The following is a 24113-nucleotide window of genomic DNA, read 5'->3' on the forward strand; positions in this document are numbered from 1 at the left end:
GTGCCTATGCACCACATTACCTTTCTATCATCTGAAAATTTCTGAGTCTTGAAACCCATCTGGCCACAGGTATTTTTGTTAAGCAATTGTGGAGTTATGTTAACAAATTTCATTAGCAAGAAAGCTACTTATCCTTGATGAAGTAAAGAAATAGTTATGAAAGAAAATGGAATACTAGAAAATGAAATTGAAAAAGAAATCTCGAACTTCATTTAAAGGACCTAGGATTGGGCAAGATTTTAAAATGCTGACTTAAGTAAAGCCAGTGTAGTAAATTACTCAGATCTATGCTGCCTAGGGTTTTTTTTTCTTTTTTTTTTTGTATCCTGCCTATTTGAATTATAAATAGAACCATAATATACAAGTGTTCTAATTGTATATTTTCATTTCTTTCTGCAGTTATTAGCAATACACAGGCAAAGGCATACTGGTGTAGTGGAAAATTTTCCAGACTAAGAATTTAGATTAAGAATTCCATTCTTTCTCTGCCATTATTTTAGTCACTTAAACTCTCTGGCCAATTTTCTCAGCTGTAAAATGAAATAAGTAATTTAGATTAATAGATGATCTCTTCTGAATTTTAAAATGAAATAAATCCTAATATTCTCTGGTATTTCATATTCATATTCCATGTGGTTCTAAAAAAAATAATAGTAGATGCTGCTATATGTACTTTCCCAGAACTCTAAAAGGTGTCATTTTTGTTTGTTTGAGAAAGGGACCCGACTCACACTAATCAATTTCTTTTTATTACAGTGCAAGTTCCAGGGCCAGTAGAAAACCTGCAAGCTGTATCTACCTCACCTACCTCAATTCTTATTACCTGGGAACCCCCTGCCTATGCAAATGGCCCAGTCCAAGGTTACAGATTGTTCTGTACTGAGGCATCTACGGGAAAAGAACAGGTAGGAAAGAGACTGGGCCATACTGCTTACCGCAGGTGGATGGCTCATGGGCTAAGAAACAGCAGAAGACCTGCAAGTGCTTGATTCAGTCCAGTGTTCAGCAGAATAACTGGATCGTTGATTAGTTTTAAAAACACTTGTTATTGAAAACGTTAAGTAATTTAATTGATTTCTGGTGTCGAGAGAGGCAAATGGGCAATGAGATGAAATCAAAATAAAGGTCATCGATGTTCTGTTTAAGAATGCAGTGCCCTGGGCCAGCATATCCACATTTGCATTAACTGGCCTGGAACCAGAAGGCATTGGCATTTTAAGTCTTTATCCTAAAGGATTATTTCCCCTGTACTTTAGTGGCCTCAACCAGACCGTTTTTCTCATTCTGATACATTTTATTTTACTCCTGTCCTCTCCCAGCCATCCCACCAGTTGCCTTGGAGTTGAGTCTCACTCATGGCGACCCCATGTGTGTCCAAGTAGAACTGGGTTCCCTTGCACTTTCAATGGCTGTGATCTTTTGGAAGTACATTACACCAGGTCTTTCTTCTCAGCCACAGCTGGATGGACTTGAACTTCCAACTTTGGGTTAGCAGCTGAGCACATTAACTGTTTGCACCATCCAAGGACTTCACTGCCAGGCTATCATTTATCACTTTTCATTGTTTTGAGCTTACCTTCCTGTAAAAGCCTTCCCTCCTCCCACTTACCCATTGCCTCTAATCTGCAGTTAATTCAGACACCTGGAAGTGGGTGAATTAGAATTTCAGGTAAAGTCAGAGTGAAGGAGTCTTTAGTGAGGCACATGAAACTCAGCAGTTCTCTTTTGTGACATGTATTCAAAAAAAAAAAAAAAAAAAAACCCCAGTGTCCTCGAGTCCACTCCCACGCATAGGGACCCTATAGGGCAGAGTAGAACTGCCCCCTAGAGTTTCCAAGGATTCGAAGTGCCGACCGTTTGGTTAGCAGCCGTGGCACTTAACCACTACACCACCAGGGTTTCCGTGGCATGTGTGGGACTGTTGAAATGTCTTACTTCCAGATTCTCAACTTTGTGTAGGTAAAAATAAATAGGTGGGTGCATAATTCATTTGGAAAGACAGAGAGGTGACCTCGGGATACCTGGGTTATTATTCTGTGTTGTGAAGGCTGGCAAACAGCGTAATATACGTGATTCCACGGAATCTGAACGATCTGGGTTTTTTATTTTAAAATGTGTTTTGCAACAGATTCAATCAGACATAATTCAAGTCCCAACTTACGTCATAAAATGAGCGTTACTAAGAGCTTCTCTTATAAAATCTTTTTTTTTTTTTTTGCTGTCCCCATGCTATTTTAGCTTTTATTTTTCACCATTCCATTCTATCCACTTTTTAAATATATTTTAGTTTTTCAATAATGCTTTTTTACCCAATGCTTTAAATAAATTCAAAAATGGAATCAGTCGAGATGGAGGTGTGTGGATCACCGTGCAGGGCCAAATAACGGGTCTTCTGGAGTGAATTGGCTATGATTTCCTTGGCGACCTTCACCTCTAGTACCTCATTTTCTGCAGCTCGGAAGTGGTGAAAACAGTCCCGACCTACCTCCCAGCATTTTGGGAGATAAAAATTGTGGCAAAGTATCTGTCAGTTTCAAAAGCCATGGAGATATTTCATCAGGGGAAGGAAGAAAGCTATTGTTTCTTGGTAAATTACCGCATTTGGGCTACAGGAGCAATTGTTCCTGTGGACTTTACAAGCTGCTCTCTACCTGCCGGGTTTCTTGTGTGGGCGGAATAACCCACACTGTTCAGTGAATCGGGTAGTGTTAAACAAATTGGAACTTAATGACTGTAAAAATAGCATGGTGCTGTTTTAACAAGGAGTCTGTAGAGGATTTGGGGCTTTAGTGGGGGAGTCTCTGTCACGGGTTAGGTTTTACAGCAACTCATTGTAAGGCAAGGGTATAGTTTTGTCAGAGTCTAATATCCCATCTGCTGATTGCACAGAATGACTGCCATTTCTGCTTTAATATACCTCCTTAATAACAGTTTGGGCTTTTTATGTCTCCAGAATATAGAGGTTGATGGACTCTCTTATAAACTGGAAGGCCTGAAAAAATTCACGGAATATAATCTTCGATTCCTAGCTTATAATCGCTATGGGCCAGGAGTATCTACTGATGACATAACAGTGGTTACGCTCTCTGATGGTAAGTTAATGACAGTGAAACTTCGTTTAAATATTTGTTATAATGAAAAAGAATATTGCATATACGTCGACATTCCATTTTCAAGGCTCTGGGACTGAAATTTTCTGGAAGATCTATTAGCATAAAACAGAAACTGGGCTAATTCACTCACATTACTGCATTCAAATTTAAACTTTCTTTCAAGGTATATAATCTGAGTCAAGGGTGTCCTAATTGGAGCTCCTCAAAGCATGAGTACTACCTAAGAGCTCAAATTAAATTGTTTATGTGTTCATTTTTAAAAATACACTAAAAAAAACCCAAAACACACACACACATTTATGCAGATCTGAGGACAAATTTGTAACCCCTTCTAATGGGTTGAGACTATTAACATTATGAACTCACAGTTCACCTGTATATATATTTTAATTTAAAATATACCATGAAGAATTCGGCACTAGAAATATTAAAACTGAGATATGAAAATGTATACCTTCAGTTGCTCATTGCCAAAGAAATGAAAGATTAGACATGTTTTCTTAAATGCCATAAAAGAGAAAGAACTCGGAGTGAAGATGTTGGATTTAGCAAAGGGGAAATTAGAGCTAAGGAATGGGCGATAATGAAATGTTGGGAAATTTAATAAAAAGCGAAAATAAAATATGATAGAATCTATTACGTGGGCACAGTGAGAACTCAGGCAGGTACAGAAATGCAGATATAGCCCCCATGAATATTGAAAAGGCAACAAGCTATCTTTTTTCAGTAGTAGTTCTGATATTGGTCTGTGTACTTCTATAAATTATTGATCATTCGAATTTTTTTTAAAAAAATTACTTTTAGCTTTGATCCCTGGCTGATCCATTATTCTTTAATCTGGGAATATATGGGTGGATATTTCATACAATTATCAATGGGACAAAGAAGAAGGTGCATATTATTAAACCCAGCAAAAAGAAGACATGAAAGTAATGCTCATTTGCAGTTTCAACTTAGGAAAAAATGTGTTTAATACGTGACACCACTTCAGTATCTTTTTTAGTGCAATTTTTGTGCCCATCCATCCAATTCTGTTACTGAAGACAGAACAGAATATTTATTGGCAGAATGAATTAATTCACAACTTATAATTAAAAAAATAAAAGCAAAACAAATGAAAATGAATACTTTACATAATTTATGTAGATTTGATTCACACTCTGAACTGTAATACTGTGGCCCCATTCTCCACTTCAGTTTTAAATGTCATAAGTGAGAAAGACAGATTATTACTCATTAGTCCAAGAATTATCCTTTGAAAGTGTAGCAATGTTCAGGATTTAGAAAATGCCTGTCACTATATAAAAGGATTTCATGACTGTAACCCCAATAAACATTGCTATGCAATGTGATCAGACACCTTTGATAGGAGAAAGGAGGGACTTTTCATAGCCACTTCATTGTAGGTACCCTGACCTCACCCGCATCTGTCTTCACCGTCAGCTCATCTCTTTTAATTCTCAACAAAATAACCCCCATAATCTTGACTTCTAGTCCTTTATTATCCATGCCCCTTCTCTCTTCCAGCCCTCATTCACGAAGGCTTCTTCTCCTTAGACTTTTTGGATGTTAAAAGGAGAATATTATAAAAATTAAATATACTAATCCATGTAAGCACCTAAAAAAATGCGTAGCATATATATTTATATGGAAACCCTGATGGTGCAGAGCTACATCTGCTCACCAAAGGGTCAGCAGTTCAAATCCACCACATACTCCTTGGAAACTCTCTGCGGGCAGTTCTACTCTGTCCTATAGAGTCAGTATGAGTTGGAATCAATTCAACGGCAATGGGTTTGGTTTTTTGGTTTATGCCAATACGCACATCTCTTTTTCTCATTACACTTTTTATTGTTGTTGTTAGTTGCCATCAACTAGGCTCCAACCAATGGCAACTCTGTGTATAACAGAACAAAATAAGACCTTGTACCCAGTCCTGTGCCATCTTCATTCTTGTTGGTATGTTCGAGTCCACTGTTGTGGCTAAATTGTCAGTCCATTTCATTCAGGATTTCCCTCATTTTCACTGACCCTCTGCTTTACCAAAGAGCATATCCTTTTCTAGCAATTGGTCACAAGCTCCTTAATATAAGGGATGATGTTATCTTCATCTTTGTATTCCTCCCAACTCAGTAAATATTTATTGAATTAATCAGACAGTTCAGCCAAAACTGTAAAAATGTTTGTATGTATAGTATCTTTAGGTCCATTTGCCACATCTGTGAAACTAATTTAATATATGACTGTAACTCAATGAATCTGTGTTGTAGAGAACATCAGATTTCTTATCATGTCAGAGTAATTCTTATCATAAAAATTTATGTTGGGGTCAAAGGAATATTGAATAAAAATGAAATGCAAATACATTTTTTTCAGACTTAATTATTCCAATGGCTTCTTTCTCCCTGTTGTTAAGATGCTTATATTTTTACCCAGATGACCTATCATCTCTAATGTAGCTGTGCTTAGTTGTTTTTCTGGGTAGAAACATTGTATTTTATTCATTTCTTTTACCCGGTGTACCATTGGTCTATAGAGGCCCACTTCAAACCGTTGGGAATTTACAGTATAAGATCTAAGAAGTCTGATATTTAGTATATAATTTAACTAGTTTTCTAGTTTGTCCCAAAATACTATCTCTTGAACTGATTAGCGTGTAGGTCAGGGATTGTGTTTGCAGCTTTTATAAATGAATTAATAATCATGAATATCCATTCCATGTTGCCTTGTGCCCAAAAACAGTGGGACCCAAGTTTCACAGGCAAACATATCTATGGGAATGTGCTTCTTAGTATTATCACTAATATTTATTCAGTACTTACTAGTACAACTCTGCTCTAAACACTTGGCATTATTAATCTTTTATCCTCATAGCACTTTATTTTCCCCATTTTACAGATGACACAACTGAGTTAGAAAGAAATCACAAAAAGTCGTAAGCAGCAGAGCTAGTTCACATAAGCTAGTAAATAAAGAGGTAGGATTCAATGTGAAAACATATTGAGTTTCTCTTATTCTATGATAAATGCCCTCTGTTAGTTCCATAAGGAAAAAGCTTATAATTAATTATATATTAATTATTTTGATGCACAAATTGTGTATACATGACAGCACACATTTGCTAAGGGGAGGAATTCAGGTGCCTGTATGTACAGGGATTCATTAACAAATATACGAGGAACTTGATCTCTCAGACAGAATGCCTCATTACCATGTGTTTCAAATCAGCATGTTCCACCATATTGAGGGGAGTTTCCAGACCAAACACCTCTGATTGGCTTTAATGAACCTATTGTAAATGATAAATTACTTAACATTTTGAAGAGAAAAGCAATGAACTACATCCTTCCCCTCTGCCTCTTGAGACAATGAGACATCTTGGAATGACAAGTATAGAAAAGCCAAGATAGATATGGATTCCCCTGCCTTCCACCAAACATCTAGTCCTCTTTGTTTTATTTATTTTCCTCTAAATAACGTAGAAAAATTCTCTGCTTTTCCTTCCTGACAATGCATAAGATGAGAAGAGCCAGTATGCTATCAATAGAAGGAAAGAAAAATTTGTATTATAAATAGATATAAAAATATATAAACACTTCAATATAAGGATCTTTAGAGTTTTATAATATTGGCTTTTGATTCCTAATACAGAAAATAATCCTCAGGCTTCAAAAATTGTGGTAGTTACAAAAAGAAGACCATTTACATGTATTCTGTATCTCAGTGTAATCTTGACTTTCTGGAAATGAGAAGTTAAACACCATTTATAGATTTAAATTACAGTGACTTTGAGGATTACATATCGCCTAGCATTGTACCTAGAATAAAACATTATAAATCTAAGGTACCTTCTTTTTTCCTTCAAAATTCAATCACCTATCATAAATTGAGTTACTGTTATGGAAATTTTGTTTTGATATTATTTAGTTGGCTAAAAAGTGGGTGTGATATAGTTATCAAGATATGATATGGCATGTAAGTATTACAATAGCATGTAAAGTATAAACTAGAAAGATTTTTCCATGTTTAAGGATTTATTATCTTAATCAAGGCATCATTTCCAAACCTTGTTTTTAAAAAGGGTTTTTTTTTTTCAAAAAAAGTTTTGAAATTGTATGATCTACAGCATAAGATTAGAAACCATTATTTTCGGTGTGTGTCTATTTTAATTTTCAGTGCTTTACAGAATATTATGAATATGACCCATGTCAAATTCTGCCTTGGTTATCAGTTAATTTAGAACTTCTGATCACATATATTGTGGTTATTTCCAGTCAATCTCTTTCCTCTTTCAAAGAAAGGGAATTTATAGATTATTTTATTAAAGACTCTGCTGCCTTCCCTTTCCTAGAGACTGGACTAAGACATCTAAGGGTCTGTGAAAAGGTAGTTCAGGAAGACTCATTTAATAACATAGCATTTGTAGACCTGAGAAGATAGGAAAGACTGCCAAATGTAGGAGAACCCTTCTGATTCATTTTAGCTCTAGAGAAAATAGATGTAAATAATAGTAGCATGAATATGGAGTATGAAATAGAAAAGAATGAAAATTTTTGTAGATGGGTTTGGGAAACTGATACATGTTAACAAAATCATTCTTTAAGAACATGACTAAAAAGGATATCCAAATACCAGCAACCATGTGAAAAGATGTTCAACACGACTAGTCATCGGGGAAAACAGATTAAACCATATTGAGGTTCCATTTATACTACTAAATAAATAAAATTTGAAAATATCAAAAGCTGGGCAAAGTATGGTACCCAGAATGTTCCTACATTGTTAATGGGCATGTAAATTGGTACAGCCACTTTGGAAAACTGCCCAGATATATAGTGAAGAGAAATGAGTGCAGTTGTTCACCAAAGACATGCAAAAGTATGTTCTTAGCAGCTTTATTCACATAGCCTCAAGGTAGAAGTGATCCAAATGCCATTCAACAGTACAATGGATAAATGTAGCGTATTATAGTGGAAAGCTCAAGAACAAGCTAAACTAATCTAGGGTGTTAGAGAAGTTAGAATAGTGGTTATTTTGGGTACTAACTAGGAAGAGACACAAGCGAGCTTTCCAGAATATCAAAAATGTTCTATATTTTGATTTAATTGGAAGTGAAATGGGAACACACACACACACACACACACACACCCCTTCATCAAGTTACGTCTTTAAGATTTGGGCACTTCTTTATACATATGTTATACTTCAATTGCAATAAAAAATAACTTGTGACCAAAACTCTGAATATGAAAGAGTTTTTATTATGACTTATAATCTCTGTATTCATTCAGTCAGTCAGTCAACAAATATATACTGAATCTGTACCATGTGCCAGATACTGTTCTTGATATTGAGACTATAGCACCTAACAAGGCAAAAATCCCTGTCCTCACGGAGATTGCATTTTGAATTTAATAAGAAAATCATAACATGAACTAAAAAATTAAATACTAGTCTATTTCCTAACTAACAAAATTTTTAAAACAAGACTGTTGATGTAATTTATGAAAAGAAAACATTAGATGACCATTTGACCAAAGCTACAATAGCTACAACCATTATCAAGCACTAAAACAAGAAATAAGTCGGAATCGACTCGATGGCACTGGGTTTTACTGGGTAAAACAAGAAGTTCAACATCAAAACAAAATAAATGATTGTCATTCTAATCATGCCCAGAAAGATCCAAAAACAAACCAAACCCATTGCCTTCAAGTCGATTCTGACTCATAGTGACCTACTGGACAGAGAAGAACTGTCCCACAGGGTTTCCCAGGAGCAGCTAGGGGATTCCAACTGCCAACCTTTTACTTAACAGCCACAGAAAGGCCCAGGAGCTAATATTTAAGTAAGTATTAATTTATTCATTCAGTCAGTAAATACTAATTGACTATCAGCTTGGAGAATATAAAAATGAGCCAGACATACACTATACCTTCATGGTAACTATTTTTCAGAAGGTAAAATCAGAGTAGGGCATAGATAAATACAGGGTAAATATAAGTATCCTAGGAAAATAAGCATATGGTCTAAGTTCAAGGAAAAGAAGGGAAAAAAATGAAAAAAAAAATGGCCCTTAAATTCTTGGAAATGTCTGAAATTCCTTTTTATTCAATTCATCAATGTGTCCTGGAAAGAATAAACCCAAAAAAAAAACCCAAACCCAGTGCTGTAGAGTCGATTCCGACTCATAGCGACCTTATAGGACAGAGTAGAGCTGCCCCATAGAGTTTCCAAGGAGTGCCTGGCAGATTAGAACTGCCGACCCTTTGGTTAGCAGCTGTAGCACTTAACCACTACCCACCAGGGTAGGGACTACGTATTTGATGGATTAATATGTGTTAAGCCTATTGAATGCTGCTCCTATTCCAGTTGTGGGGCAGGAAACTATTTTGTTTATGATTCATCCCAGATACATAGAATAATGCCTGGCACATAACAGCCATTCAGTAAATAGTTGTCTGTAAATAACTCACATGATAGAATATTCACTTTTTTTTATATAGTAAGGATTCATTACAAGTACTCAAAAGAGAGTCATGTATATTCTTCCTTCTGACAGGAAGAAGTGGAGTAGTCAAAATGTAGGTAAGAGATAGGAAATACCTAAATCCACAAAGGGAGTTGGGGGGGAGGGCCACCTACTCCTTTGTTAATAGAAGTGACTCACCAAATACTATTTTGTAACCTGCTTTCATCTATGACCCAAAGGTTTAATTACATACACCAAAAAACTGGGATATACGTCAATGTATTTTTCATTTTTGCTTTTTAAGAGATTAAGCAACATGGGTGACCATTAGAATGACAAATTACAACATAAAACCATGCAGATCCTTAAATGCACAATATCTTAAGCCCTTAAAAATCACTGTAGGAAATCTCCTGTGTGTTTTTATTGGCTTCTCTGGGAAGATTATCACAAGAAAGCTGTAATTAAATGGCAGTATTCAGTGTCACAGTGGGTGCTCTCTTGCCTGTTTTGGAGTCTCCCCAGATGGATGACTGGCTACCAAGTGAGAAAAAAATAAACAGATGTAGTTATTTTTCACCTCTTTAAGGAAATTTTGAAATGCCACCTGGACTAACGTACATAATTATTACTGAATTATAAACTGTGAGAAAAGACACACTATTTCTTTTCAAAAAAAAAGGGTTGACGTTTCTCTCCTATGACTTTGACAGTAACCATCCCAAATCGTTTCATTCCTTTTAGTGCCAAGTGCCCCACCGCAGAACATCTCCCTGGAAGTGGTTAATTCGAGGGTAAGTCGGCCATATGCTCACTACTTCATTACCTAGTCATGCACAACTCCTCTCTTTCATCTACCATGTTGAGTACAGGATGACAGCATCAGTGTGAAGAAATGTTCCAGTCCAGCACAGTGAGTGCCATCAATTCCACATACTCTTCCGTCAGACTTGGATAAATTAAATGAAGGATTTGCTTACTTCTGATACACTTGATTTTATAAATGTTGTAAAGCTTGAAGGATATTCTATTAGCAAAAAAAAAAAAAGAGGTTTATTTTACGTATATTCACCAGTACATAACTATTACAAAGCCTAGAGAGGGCGACTGCATATAGGAATGGGTAAAACAAGTGAAAGAGGTGAGAAAAAGAGACATTGTGTCCTGTTAGTAAAATTAGAATAATACCTTTTTTCCACAACATAAATGGTGACTATACACATGGATCTTGTTGGATGGAATACACAGGAATCATATTGGCTACATCTATGGAAAAAGATGATGGAAAAGCTCAATATCATCAGTTAGAACAGGGCCAGGGGCCGAATGTGGAACAGACCATCAATTGCTCATATGCAAGTTCAAGTTGAAGCTGAAGAAAATTAAAACAAGTTCACTAGAGCCAAAGTATGACCTTGAGTCTGTCCCACCTGAATTTAGAGACCATGTCAAGAACAGATTTGATGCTCTGAACACTAATGACCAAAGACCAGGTGAGCTGTGGGATGACATAAAGGACACCATACTTAAAGAAAGCAAAAGGTCATTAAAAAGGCAGGAAAGAAAGAAAAATATCAAAATGCACGTGAGAGGAGACCCTGAAACTTGCTCTTGAACGTAGAGTAGCTAAAGGGAATGGAAGAATTGATGAAGTAAAAGAGCTGAACGGAAGATTTCAGAGGGTGGCTCAAGAAGACAAAGTATCATGAAGAAATGTGCAAAGACCTAGAGATAGAAAACCAAAAGAGAAGAAGACTCTCAGCATTTCTCAAGCTGAAAGAATTGAAGGAAAATTCAAGCCTTGCGTTGCAATATTGAAGGATTCTTTGGGCAAAGTATTGAATGACACAGAAGACATCAAAAGAAGATGAAAGGAATACGCAGAGTCACTGTACCAAAAAAGAATTGGTCAACATTCAGCCATTTCAGGAGGTAGCATGTGACCAAAAAAGAATGGTATTGAAAGAAGTCCAAGCTGCACTGAAGGCATTGGGGGAAAAAAAGGCTTCGGGAACTGATGGAATACCAATTGAGATGTTTCAACAAACAGATGCCAAGAAATTTGGAAGACAGCTACCTGGCCAAGTGGCTGAAAGAGATTCACATTTGTGCCCATTCCAAAGAAAGGTGATCAAATAGAATGCAGAAATTATCGAACAATATCATTAATACCACATACAAGTAAATTTTTGCTGAAGATAATTCTAAAATGGTTGCAGCAGTCCATCAACAGGGAACTGCCAGAAATTCAAACCAGATTCAGAAAAGGATACGGAAAGAGAGATATCATTTCTGATGTCAGGTGGTTATTGGCTAAAAGCAGAGAATACCGGAAAGATGTTCACCTGTGTTTTATTGACTATGCAAATGCATTCAATACGTGGATCATTACAAATTACGGATAACATTACAAAGAATGGGGATTCCAGAACACTTAATTGTGCTCATGAGGAACCTGTATGTAGACCAAGAGGCAGTCATTTGTACAGAACAAGGGGATTCTGCATGGTTTAAAATCAGAAAAGGTGTGTGTCAGGGTTGTATTCTTTCACCATACTTATTCAATCTGTATGCTGAGCAAATAATCAGAGAAACTGTGCTATATGAAGAAGAACACAACATCAGGATTGAAGGAAAATTCATTAACGACTTGCAGTATGCAGATATCAAGACCTTGCTTGCTGAAAGCAAAGAGGACTTGAAGCACTTACTGATGAAGATCAAATACTATAGCCTTCAGTATGGATTACACCTCAAAATAAAGAAAACAAAAATCCTCACAACTGGATATCATGATAAATGGAGATATCATGATAAATGGAGAAAATATTGAAGTTGTCAAGATTTTATTTTACTTTGGATCCACAATCAACACCCATGGAAGCAGCAGCCAAGAAATCAAATGGCATATTGTATTGGACAAATCTGCTGTAAAAGACCTCTTTCACGTATTAAAAAGCAAATATGTTACTTTGAGGAGTAAGGTGCCCCCTGACCCAAGTCATGGTATTTTCAATCTCCTCATGCCCATGCAAAAGCTGAACAACAAATAGGGAAGAATCGATGCCTTCGAACTATGGTGTTGGCCGAGAATATTCAATACACCATGGACTGCCAGAAGAACAACCAAACCTGTCTTGGAAGAAGTACAACCAGAATGATCCTTAGAAGCAAGAATGATGAGCCTCCGTCTCATGTACTTTGGACGTGTTTTCAGGAGGAAGCTGTCTCTGGAGAAGCACATCATGCTTGATACAGTAGAGGGTCAGTGCAAAAGAGTAAGACCCTCAACAAGATAGATTGACACAGTGGCTACAACAGTGGGCTCAAGCATAACAAAAGCTGTGAGGATGGCACAGAACCCGGCAGTGTTTCATTCTGTTGTATGTAGGGTTGCTATGAGTCGGAACCAACTCCAGGACACCTAATAACAACAACATGATTGGAATTGAGTATTTCATCATTGTCTATATTTTCCCTTATCAATATAGACATTGGAGGTCATTCTTGAGGTCCAATAAGATTGTACTCATGAAACAATGTTACATAATGATTAATGTTTTCCTGGCTTAAGAAGTTGGTATAACTTTCAAAAGACCTTAATTTAGCCAAAGAATAGTAGAAGATAAGGAGTCTAATGTTAGAAATCAGTTTGCTAGCAGCATCTCATTATTTCAAGTACAGTTCACAGTTGAAAATAAATCAAAACAGTGGGTAGAATGAAAAAGGGCTGGTCTGGCCTTGACCCTGCCATCACCTGATTATATACAATTGGGGAAATCATTTTACTCTTCTTGAGCCTCAGTTTACTTACTTCTCAAGGGAAGGAATTGGTCTAAATGACTTCTAACATCAGACAGACATCAGAAAAGTTATACAGGTTTTAGAGAAAGTCATATCTTGGGTTTTAATCCTAAGTCCCTCTTTTAATAATTGCATATAGTCTTAGAAAAGTGTTCAACCTCACCAAACCTGAGTTTGCACATCCACATAGTATGAGTGTTAATACCTACCATTTTGGTGTATCGTAAGCGAGGAGTAATATATGTGTTGGACCTAACCTGGTGTCAGTAGGTAATTGCTACATCCCTCCATGTACAATTCCTTGCAGATGCAAAAATCTACAAAAAGCCACACCTTGTCACTTGATCAGCTTTGTGCCAGTGGAATGAATTTATCATTTGGAGCTGGGAGCACATCTACTAAAGTTGTTTTCTTATATTTCTAGTCAATTTTTTTTTTTATGTTGTATAGAAACTAGCAAAACAAATTTAAAATTAGAAAGGTGAAAAATAAGTGAATTTAGGAAGAAAAAATGAATAAAAGATAAGAAATAAACACCACCCTAAAAAAGACAGAAATTTTTATTTGTAACAATATTAAATGTTTTATTGATGTGCTACTAAAATTAGGAGATTGCCAAATCAAAGCCAAGTACATTTTCACAGTTACTGTATGTTGTTAATGAGTGAAATTTGGAACACATATTGTACTTTCTATTGTTTTAATCACTCATTTTTGTTAGACAGAACATGGAAACTGATACATAAGCAATTTTGCCTGTGTGTGTGTTCATATCCTTTAAAGGTATATTCTAGCAAAGGATAGATGTTTTCTTATGAGCTGTGAATAAGGCATTATTGAGTGATACTGGATACTACTGTATTTATATATGATTTATTATTTTTCCGAAAAGTGAATTCCTGGATTACACAATTGATTTTTTTTAACCGATTCATATATATGTATGCACAAATATCACTGTATACACTCTTCTGTAATATGCAATGCCTCCAGAAACCAAATAGAAACCTTCCTGCTTCTATCCTCTTGTTGGTTATCTCTGCAACAGTACACTGCTAGAATATTTAACTTGTTCATTAGTTTTTCAGAGTGAATACAGCAGGCGCAGGCATGGAAAAACCTCTCCGTCTCTCTCTCTCTCTTCCTTCCTCTGATTTGTATTTCTTAGTTTTCTAAGATTTATAAATTATTATCCTTGAATCGTTACCAAGAGTCAAGAAACTGGATGATCAACTGTACTTTTTCATTCCCAATATGTTAATGCAGAGAAAGGCAAAAATAATATTCCATGTTGATATTCGGCAAAAATAATATTCTATGTTGATATTCTTTTATTTGGAATAAGAGAAAATGTCTCAAATATACTAACATTTACCCTTGATTATTAGCATTTCAAGGAACTAAATGATGTAAAAAGAAACACTATAGTTGAATAAGTATTGTATTCTTTTAGACTAAAAGTATTATAATGACTTTTATGTCATTCATTTTTCTTCAAGATGGAAGAAACAAAGTCTCTTGTTCTGGAAAATATTTGCTATATAATATTGGCAAATATGGAATATAAATGATCATGCTATTGGAGGTTAATACGTGAAACTTGATGGTGCCAATATTTTTACAAAAACCTGGCTAGGGTTTCTATATGTAGAACTGAGATGTCCTTAACCAGTTGCCATCGAGTTGACGCCAGCTCATGGTGACCCCGTATGTGTTAGAGCAGAACTGTGTTCCACAGGGTTTTCAATGGCTTATTTTTCTGAAGTAGATCATGTGACCTTTCTTCTGATGTGTTTATGGGTGGATTTGAATCTCCACCCTTTTGGTTACCAGCCAAATGCATTAAGAGTTTATACCACCCAGGGATTCCCAAGAGGCCCTTGTAAGGTATGTAATGACCATTTATACATACTTGTGGCACAGTGGTTAATATCTCAGCTGCTAACCAAAATTCACCAGTTTGAATCCACCAGCTGCTCCTTGGAAACCCTATGGGGCAGTTCTACTCTGTCCTATAGGGCCGTTATAAGTCTGAATCAACATGGCATGGCAATGGGTTTGGTTTTGGTATGGGCTAGGTTTACGCCACGTATAAGCCAGTTGGATCCAGAAATCATGTTTTTAGGGGTGTTCAAACAGAGAGGTCCTTATGTATTAAGATTGAAAAAAAAGAGAGAATTTTTTTTTTTTTCACTATGTTGTTCTGTAATATGCAATGCTACCAGAAACCAAATAGTAGAGTGGAGCACCTTTATTAAGCTGCCATTGCAGGAGAGACTAGATTTCCTTCTGCAAGCTAACTATGAGCATAAAATTGTGTTTCAGGGGAATGACTTGTATTAGATTTCAGGTAATAATGGGTCATGATGAGGTGGTTATTTCTTGTACTAGAATTTCTTTATAAGAACATATACGCAATGAAGGAAAATAATGGTCTATAACGTGGATTTAAAATGTGACTCTCGTATTAGGGAAACTTTTTATAAGGACAACTTCCTTATGAATTTCCTTTGGAACTAAATTATTATTTGAACAAATAAATATTGCAACTTAATTAGTTGGCTAGTTAGTTTGTAAAGCACAAACTTGCAGAATGCAAACAGCTTATGTCAGCACTTGACTGTTTTTGTATGCTCCATTCCAAAAGTTCTGGGGATAGGGACATTTAGAGTATGCCAGGATTAGAGATGCTGGGGCTGCCTTACTTGCTCTTTGAGATCTTAAAAAGCCAGTGTGCCTGTATCACTTACTTCATGCAACATTTACAGTGTAGCTACTATGTATCAAGTATAATATGAGGTACATAACCTTTCTTCATGGAGCTCACAGTTTAATAGAAAGACATATGAGACAAAAACCAACATTCACCTGCCTTGCGCATTGCCTCCTTTTAAAGAATTAATAATATGAGATCAAAATGACAATAGTAACTCTAAAGAACAGATGAGAACTTTAATGGAAAGAGTCTAAGTTAATGGTGGTGAAACAATATGGGCAAAAATAATGAGAATGGTGACACAATGTGAAGTATGTAACCACTGTCAAAGAACTGTACATACAGAAAGTATTGATTGGCTGTATGTTTTCCTGTGAAACCCCGGTGGTGTAGTGATTAAGAGCTATAGCTGCTAACCACGAGGTTCGCAGTTAAGATCCACCAGGTGCTTCTTGAAATCCTATGGGGCAGTTCTACTCTGTCCTCTTGGGCCGCTATGAGTCAGAATCTACTCAACAGCAAAGGATGTGGGTATTTTTTCTTGTATATAATTTCACTCACACACACACACAAAAAAAAATTCACTCTTAATCTAACCACATTTAATCTATTTCAACAGTTCAAAGTTAACATTATTTTGATAATTTTCCCACGTTCCATTCCAAAAGTTACAGGGATAAGAACATTTAGAGTCTCCTCGGATTTGAGGTACTGGGACTCTTTTACTAGATAATTGATAAAAAATGAGAGGATTAGAGAGATAATCTCTAAAACTCTTGCTTCTCCAAATAGCTATGACTCTGTATTTCCAATTATAGCTTTCTCAAACACTTTATCTTTACAGAATCAAAGAACATGGCAGATGTAAATCGATAGAAGTATACTGGACTTACCTCCCAAGTACAGACATTTAACAACTGAGTACAATAGGGTGATTGTAAGAAATGAAATAGTCAACAAAAATAAGAATAAATAAAACCCAGTGTATCAGAGGGTTTGGATCATTGAGCAAGTTTAGATTTTTAAAATGCAGAATGGTGTATTTTTCTCGTTATATCACCCCACACCTCTCTATTGTTGAGATCCTTATACCTGAACATCAGATGTGTCTATATGAACATCATGAACATCATTTTGTTGCATTCCTAAGAGCTGGTACACAGTTAGGTATTCGCAGCCCAACAGTGTACACGGCTCTTTTACTGCAGCAGTAGAAAGAGTGACTGGATCTTCCTGCATCTTGAAGTGTTGAATTCCCCTGAATTTCTGCCTAACTTGGCATTGCCTAAATAAATCAAAAATGAGTTCAGTGATCACGCAATTCCTTTTACCCAGAAACTACCCAAAGGGGGAATATAACAGCAATTTCCAACTCCAAAAAACAAACTGTCATTTTGGTTCCAGAAGTTTTGCTGCTGTCTTTTGACAATACAGAGGAAATCGGAGACTTGTATCATTGGGTAACGGCAGAGGGACATACTTCTGAAGATATGGTGTGGGCACTATGGGTTTTCATTGAGGTTTGTGGGTGAGTCTTTTTCCCTCCCTTCCTCCCTCCTTTTCTCCTACTCTCTCTCCTGTTTCTGGGCTAGAGATAACTCTCTCATGGACAGAAGCAGAAAGCAGAGTGAGTCATTTGCATATGACTTCCAACTAGAATACCCACTTGTTAGGCAGTGTGAGCAAAAGTGTGAAGAGTGAGGAAAGGGGGAAGAAACTGGAGGAATAAAAAATGAAGCACCAGCATTTGTTATGGTATCTATTTGCAGGTCCACTAGGTTTTAGAGTTCTTGTCTCTTGATTGTGCAGAGAGAACTTGAGTTCACATTGCTCCGGACTACATCACAACCTCCTGAGGGCACTCTGTTTGCACAGGTGCTCTGGACCCACAGCTTCCTGTGAATGCTGATCTCTGTCCTCTATGCTGTACATAGGCAAAGGCTTCAGATAGCCATGAATAAACTATGTTTTGTTTCTCTCTGAATCATGATGAATCCTTCATAAAATACATGCTGACTGCTGAGATTTTTTGGAGCCAGAACTCTGAGACCTCCTCTCATAAATGTAATGAGTTTCTGAAATGGATATAATGTAGAGAAAGAGGGCAGATGGAAAACTCAGGTGGTTGGTTCCATTTGAAGCTAAACTAGAAATCAGCATTTGCTTACTGATGGACAGTCCCAATACAGTAGTGCTTACAATCACAAATTTCTCACTGATATTTGTATTCAATCATATTATACAGAACATTTCTTCTTCAACATAGTACTTGGCCCAGTTAGCCATCAGTTTGATTCAACTAGATGTAGATATTTTGTATTTATTTTATTCATTGACCCCTTCATTAATTCATTACATGACTGTTATTTGAGCATGTATAATGGTCAGGGAACCATGATTGAAAAGTGCTGATAATAATTATAAGGCATAATTATTAGGAAGGTGATGGATGCCCTAATAGTTCATACAGTCTAGTAATACTGTTTTTGTCTAGAGTTTGTAGAATCGACTAGATTGGATATGAATGTTTGTACTGCATTAATCAGACAGCATGTAATAATTAGTGAGATGCCTTCAAGAATAAAACTGTGCTTGGTTTATAAATTGTTCAGATATTTACTATCCTGACTTAGTTTTGAAGAGTGAGGAAACCAATACATGGAAAAGAGTTTTCATTGCCTTTTTACTTCATCTTAATTGAGAAATAAGACTATTAAATTTTTTTATATCCACACTGACTTAATAAGTCAGTGTGGTCATGAGCACAGGCAGATATGTTAATTGGCCAGGAAGAAACACCACTTCCGATTACTGATGGTGTTTTCAGAGTACTTCTGTTTCAAAGCCCTGCCCTTATGAATTTTTTTTGAAATCTACCTATAAAGACAATTGTCTGTCATATTTAATAAGAATGAACCTTAATTATATGTACATACACACACACATATATATATACACCAAACCTGTTGCCATTCCATCGATTCTGACTCATAGCGACCCTACAGGACAGAGTAGAACTGCCCCATAGGGTTTCCAAGGAGTGCCTGGTGGATTTGAACTGCCAACCTTTTGGTTAGCAGCTGTAGCTCTTAACCGCTATGCCACCAGGATTTCCATATGTGTATTGTCATTACAAGGATCACTCTCATATCCCATTGCATAAGCCAGAGCTCCTAACCCGTAGATTGAAGTTCCAATAAATCAACTGTTTCCATCTTTCTTCAGTGAAAGCACAGCCAATGCAGTGGATAAAGGTAGGCTATGAATGGAAAGGTTAATCAGGATAGTAAAAAAAAAAAACAAAACTGGATAGCCAATTTTTAGATAATATGGAATGTATCATGTCTACTTAAATACATTACATAAATAACTTTAATAGGAGAAAAATCTGGAAATTCAAAGCTACCTTTGTATCACATAGTCATCCATTTCTTAGAGTAGTTCTTCCCAAAAGCTGTCCCAAATAATACTTGTTTCATGGTACTTTCCCCAGGAATGAGATTGCCATGGTTTAAAAAATTGTGAGAAATGTTAGAAGTACCTTTTGGGGGATTATAAAGGCTGTGAGAAGTATTTGTTTAACCTTACTTTTCCCAAATTAATTTCTCTACAGAAACCTCTTAGACAAAACACAATCTTTAAAACCTTTGCAAAGTTGTGAATCTTACATGATCCAAAGAAAATACACTCAGTAAATTGAGTGACCTCTTTCCTCCAAAAAGTCCATTCTAATCTGAATTAATATAAAATAAAAAATGTAAATTGAGTTAAGGAAAAGAGAGAAGAAAAAAATATTATTGAAAAGCTAGAAGGGAGTATTTATTAAGCTGGAACAGTCTTTCTCAAGTACCTGTATGTATAATGTAGAAAAGAGAGTTGAGAACTACCTGCAAAATCTAATACAGGACTTCAATAAGTTAGAGACATGATTAAATCTCCATGACAGTATGAACTTTTTGTAATGTGTAAAAAAAAAAAAAAAAAAAAAAAACCGTAATGTAAGCAGACGTAAAAAAAAAAAAAAATTTCTAGAGTGTTTTCATCTTTCATATTTCAAATATAATATTTTTTGCTATTGTGTGTTTTGAAGCTGTGGCAGTTTTCTCTTTCCAAGTTTATTATAGTCACTGCCATTTAGTATACCTGCACAAAGGGTTTTGACAAAGAGATTAAAATATGTGATAGAATATCATTCTCCTTTGAGGTCTGGTCTCAATTTAATATCACCTTGTAATTTATACTCCATCACGCACATGTCTAATGGTTCCATTTCTGGTTGACTCTGAAGGCAAAGCTCACTTTAGCCTTTCCGTGGAGTTTAATGAGATTTCCCTCAAGTCATACATTTTTGAAAAGTGGGAGGTTTAATAATGGGCTTAAATTAAATGAACCTAGGTCTAGTGATAAGGTCTCTGATTTTAATTTAGTTCACAGAAGTTGCTGTTATAGTTGGAATGGTTGATTAGTTAGAGGACATGAATAGTTTCAGCCCTACGAGTACATAAAAGCTGTGGCTAACTATTTGATTTTAGAGATATGGGAACACCTATATGTAAATTCTTTATTTAGTAGTTGTAAATGTTGTTTACATTGGAAAAGGAGCCCTAGGGCACAGTGGTTAATCATTCGGCTACTAACCAAAAAAAGGTCAGCGGTTTGAACCCACCAGCCACTCAATAGGAGAAAGACGTGGCAGCCTGGTCCATAAAAGATCACAGCCTTGGAAACCCTATGGGGCAGTTCTACTCTGTTCTAATAGGATCCCTGTGAGTTGGAATCAACTCAGTGGCAACAGGTTTGGTTTTGGGCTTTGGCTACCTTAGAAAACAACTGTAAAATGCAAGCATTTAATCTGAAAGATTTAACACAGTAGCATGAGTAATTGTAATCAAGATTTCTGATACATGTTTAACAAGCACCTAATCATAATTATTATAATGGCAATAACTTTTTTTTCTGCAGGTGTTTTGTGCCTGGCAATGTGCTAAGCTATTAAAGTAGTATTTCATTCACTATTATAACAACACTATACTGATTGGAATACCAACTTTGAATGGTTCTCACTGCTAGGAAACCTGCAGTGAAGGTAATCAACTGTTCTTCTTTCCAGAGCTTACCAACATTATAGAACAGGGAGATAGACTAGTAAGCAAGCAAGGAAACAAAAAATAACACCAGAGAATGGTATGTTCTGTTAAGAAAACTAAGCACAATAATGTAATAGAGAATGACTTTGAAGACCTAATTTAAATTTGATTATCAGAAAAGGACCCTCTAAAGAGATAAAACTTGAACTTAGACTTGGCTATGAGAAGGGGCCAGCTTTGTGCACACTCAGGGTGAAGCTTAAGTACAGCTCACAGCTAGTGCAAAATCCTTGAGGTGGGAATTATCTGCACATGCTTGTGAACCTGATTGGATCACAGATTGCTGGAATGGGGCCAGATCATGTAAGGCTTTATAGGCCATGGTAAAAGTTGGGATTTCATTCTGTGTGCTATGAAAAGGGTTTTGAAAGGGGAGCATTTTATAAAAGATCATATTGTCTGCTGTGAGGAAAACTATCAGGGGTGGTGCAGAGTGAAGCAGGGAACGTTTGCAGGGGCAAGTGGAGTGCTCTTTATAAGATGATTGTAGCTGGGACTTGAGAGTCTTGAGTGGAGATGAGAGAGAAGTAGAAAAAAATCAGGAGATGTGTTACATCTAGAGCCAAGAAGATTTTTGAAAGGACTGGATAGATAGAAGATGCAGAGGAGAATCAAAAGTAAAGACTGGGTTTTTTTTTTGCTATAAAACTGAGTAGGTGGTGAGGCTGTTTAATGAGATGAGGATGAGTGGAAGGGAAATTAGAGGGAATGATCATTTGGGGGCATGCTGACTTTGAGATAACGATTAGGTATACAATTAGAGATGCCAATCATGTAGACGATTTGATATATGAGACTAGAAGTCTGAGACACATTATGTCAGGAGATATAAATTTAGGAGTCATTGGCATATAGATGACATCCAGGGAGAGAATATAGGTAGAAAAAATGGCTACACCCTAGGGCACTACAGATAAGAAGGAGCAAGAGTGGGAGGAGAAAACAAGCAGAGTTGATGTGCTTCCAAAAGGTGGGGAAACTTAAATATGTCATGTGCTAGTGAAAGATATGGAGCCCTGGCGATGTAGTGGTTAAGCCTTTGGCTGTAATCAAAAGGTCAGCAGTTTGAATCTACCATCCATTCCGTGGGAACTCTATGGGGCAGTTCTGCTCTGTCCTATAAGGCTACTATGAATTGGAATCAACTCGATGGTAACAAGTTTGTTTGTTTTTGGATGAGAAATATAGTAAATTAATGACAGCAAAAATAATGAAAGCAAAGACTACTAGGAGGGAAAAGGTTTAAAAATGAAGAGAAAAAGAGGTGAGAACTGTACAGAGTGACTAGTGACTATAAAAAAAAAGTGACTATAGATGATGTTTTTTGAGAAGTTTTGCTCTAAAGCAGAGTAAAGAAATAAATAGTAACTTTTGGAGGTGGTGGGTTTAAGGGAGGGTTTTTTGTTGGTTTGCTTGCTTTGTTTTCTTTCTTGTTCCTTTTTTGTAACATGAGAGATATTGTAACTTCTGGAAATAATTCATTAGAGAGGGAAATTTTAATGATGCAGAAGAAAGAGTAGAAAATTTCAAGAGTGCAGTCCACTGCATAGGCGAGGAAGGCTCCATAAGTAAGTGGAGGGGCACAGACAGTTCAATCTTAGTAAGACAAGAAAAGGCAGAGAGAGTGAGTGTGGTTGCATGCAAGCTAGTCAGTTTGGAACTGGGAAGACGAGAAGTATAATATAAGAAAAAGTCATGCCCAGAGAGTAAAGGCTTGGAAGACTGAGTATTGAGCACTTGAAGAAAGAGAAAAAAAGTAGGGAATAGTTGCTCCAGATAGTAGAAAACAGATAATAATATACATGAAATTTTGTCTTTTGAACAGTGTGGACTAACCATTTGAGATGTACTGTCATGAATTGAAAGTGAGACTATATAACACAGTCAAGTTTGCTTTTCTCCCAGTGCTTGATTACTCTTTTGCTTGCCTCAAACAGGCAGACAGTTGGGTTTTATCTAGTTTGAAGGAAGCTTTATCAGTGGAGAAAGGGTCAAGTGAGTTAAGAGTTTTTGCAAGGGAGTGAATACAAAGAAGGTCCATAGAATCCAGAATGCATAAGGAGAAAAGAAATGATAGATAATAGCAAATTTCCCACTGTCTTAGGCAGGGTTCTCTAGAGAAGCAAAACTAGTGAAGCGTGTATGCACATATATAAATACAGATAGATAGATAGACAGAGAGATTTATCTCAAGGAAATTGCTCATGTGGTTATAAAGGCTGGCAAGTCCCGAGTCCATAGGTCAGGTGTCAGGCTGGAGGCTTCTTCTGACTCACATAGCTGCGGAGGCTGAAGAATCCAAGACTGGCAGGTAAGATGGCAGACTGCCAGCTCAAAGGCTGTGGAGGCTGACAAATCCCAAGATTGGCAGGCAATAAGCAGACCGTTGGGTCAAATCCTAAGAACTGGAGATCAGATGATGATGAGCTGGGTGCAGATTCCAGAGCATGCAAGAGAGCTTTGCTAGAACATCCATATATATATTGGATGTAGGCCACACCCCCCAAAGAAACTCCCCTTACAACTGATTGGCTGATCCCATCATATCACATATGGAGGATGACTATATCATTACATAACTGCCAAAACACTAAGAATCATGGCCCAGCCAAGTTGAGACACAACCTTAACCATCACACCCACTGTCTTAGTTATTTATTACTGCTGTAACAGAAATACCACAAGTGGATGGCTTTAACAAAGAGAAATTTATTCTCTCACAGTCTAGTAGGTTACAAGTCCAAATTCAGGGTATCAGCTCCAGGGGAAGGCTTTCTGTCTTTGTCAGCTCTGGAGGAAGGTCCTTGTCTTCAATCTTCCCCTAGTCAAAGAGCTTCTCAGGTGCAGGGACCCCGTGTCCA

General features: G+C 36.6%; 1 protein-coding gene across 1 annotated transcript in view; it reads left to right on the plus strand.

The window, feature by feature from the left end:
* The window catches only part of DCC (DCC netrin 1 receptor), a 1314656-nt gene that overhangs the window by 951992 nt on the left and 338551 nt on the right, over positions 1-24113 (plus strand). The window contains exons 10-12 of the mRNA XM_049901020.1: positions 757-905; positions 2954-3092; positions 10330-10379. Of these exons, the coding sequence (XP_049756977.1) occupies positions 757-905; positions 2954-3092; positions 10330-10379 (338 nt within the window). The remainder of the gene's footprint in view (positions 1-756; positions 906-2953; positions 3093-10329; positions 10380-24113) is intronic.

This window comes from Elephas maximus, chromosome 11, assembly GCF_024166365.1.
Source record: "Elephas maximus indicus isolate mEleMax1 chromosome 11, mEleMax1 primary haplotype, whole genome shotgun sequence".
Taxonomy (NCBI): Eukaryota; Metazoa; Chordata; class Mammalia; order Proboscidea; family Elephantidae; genus Elephas; species Elephas maximus.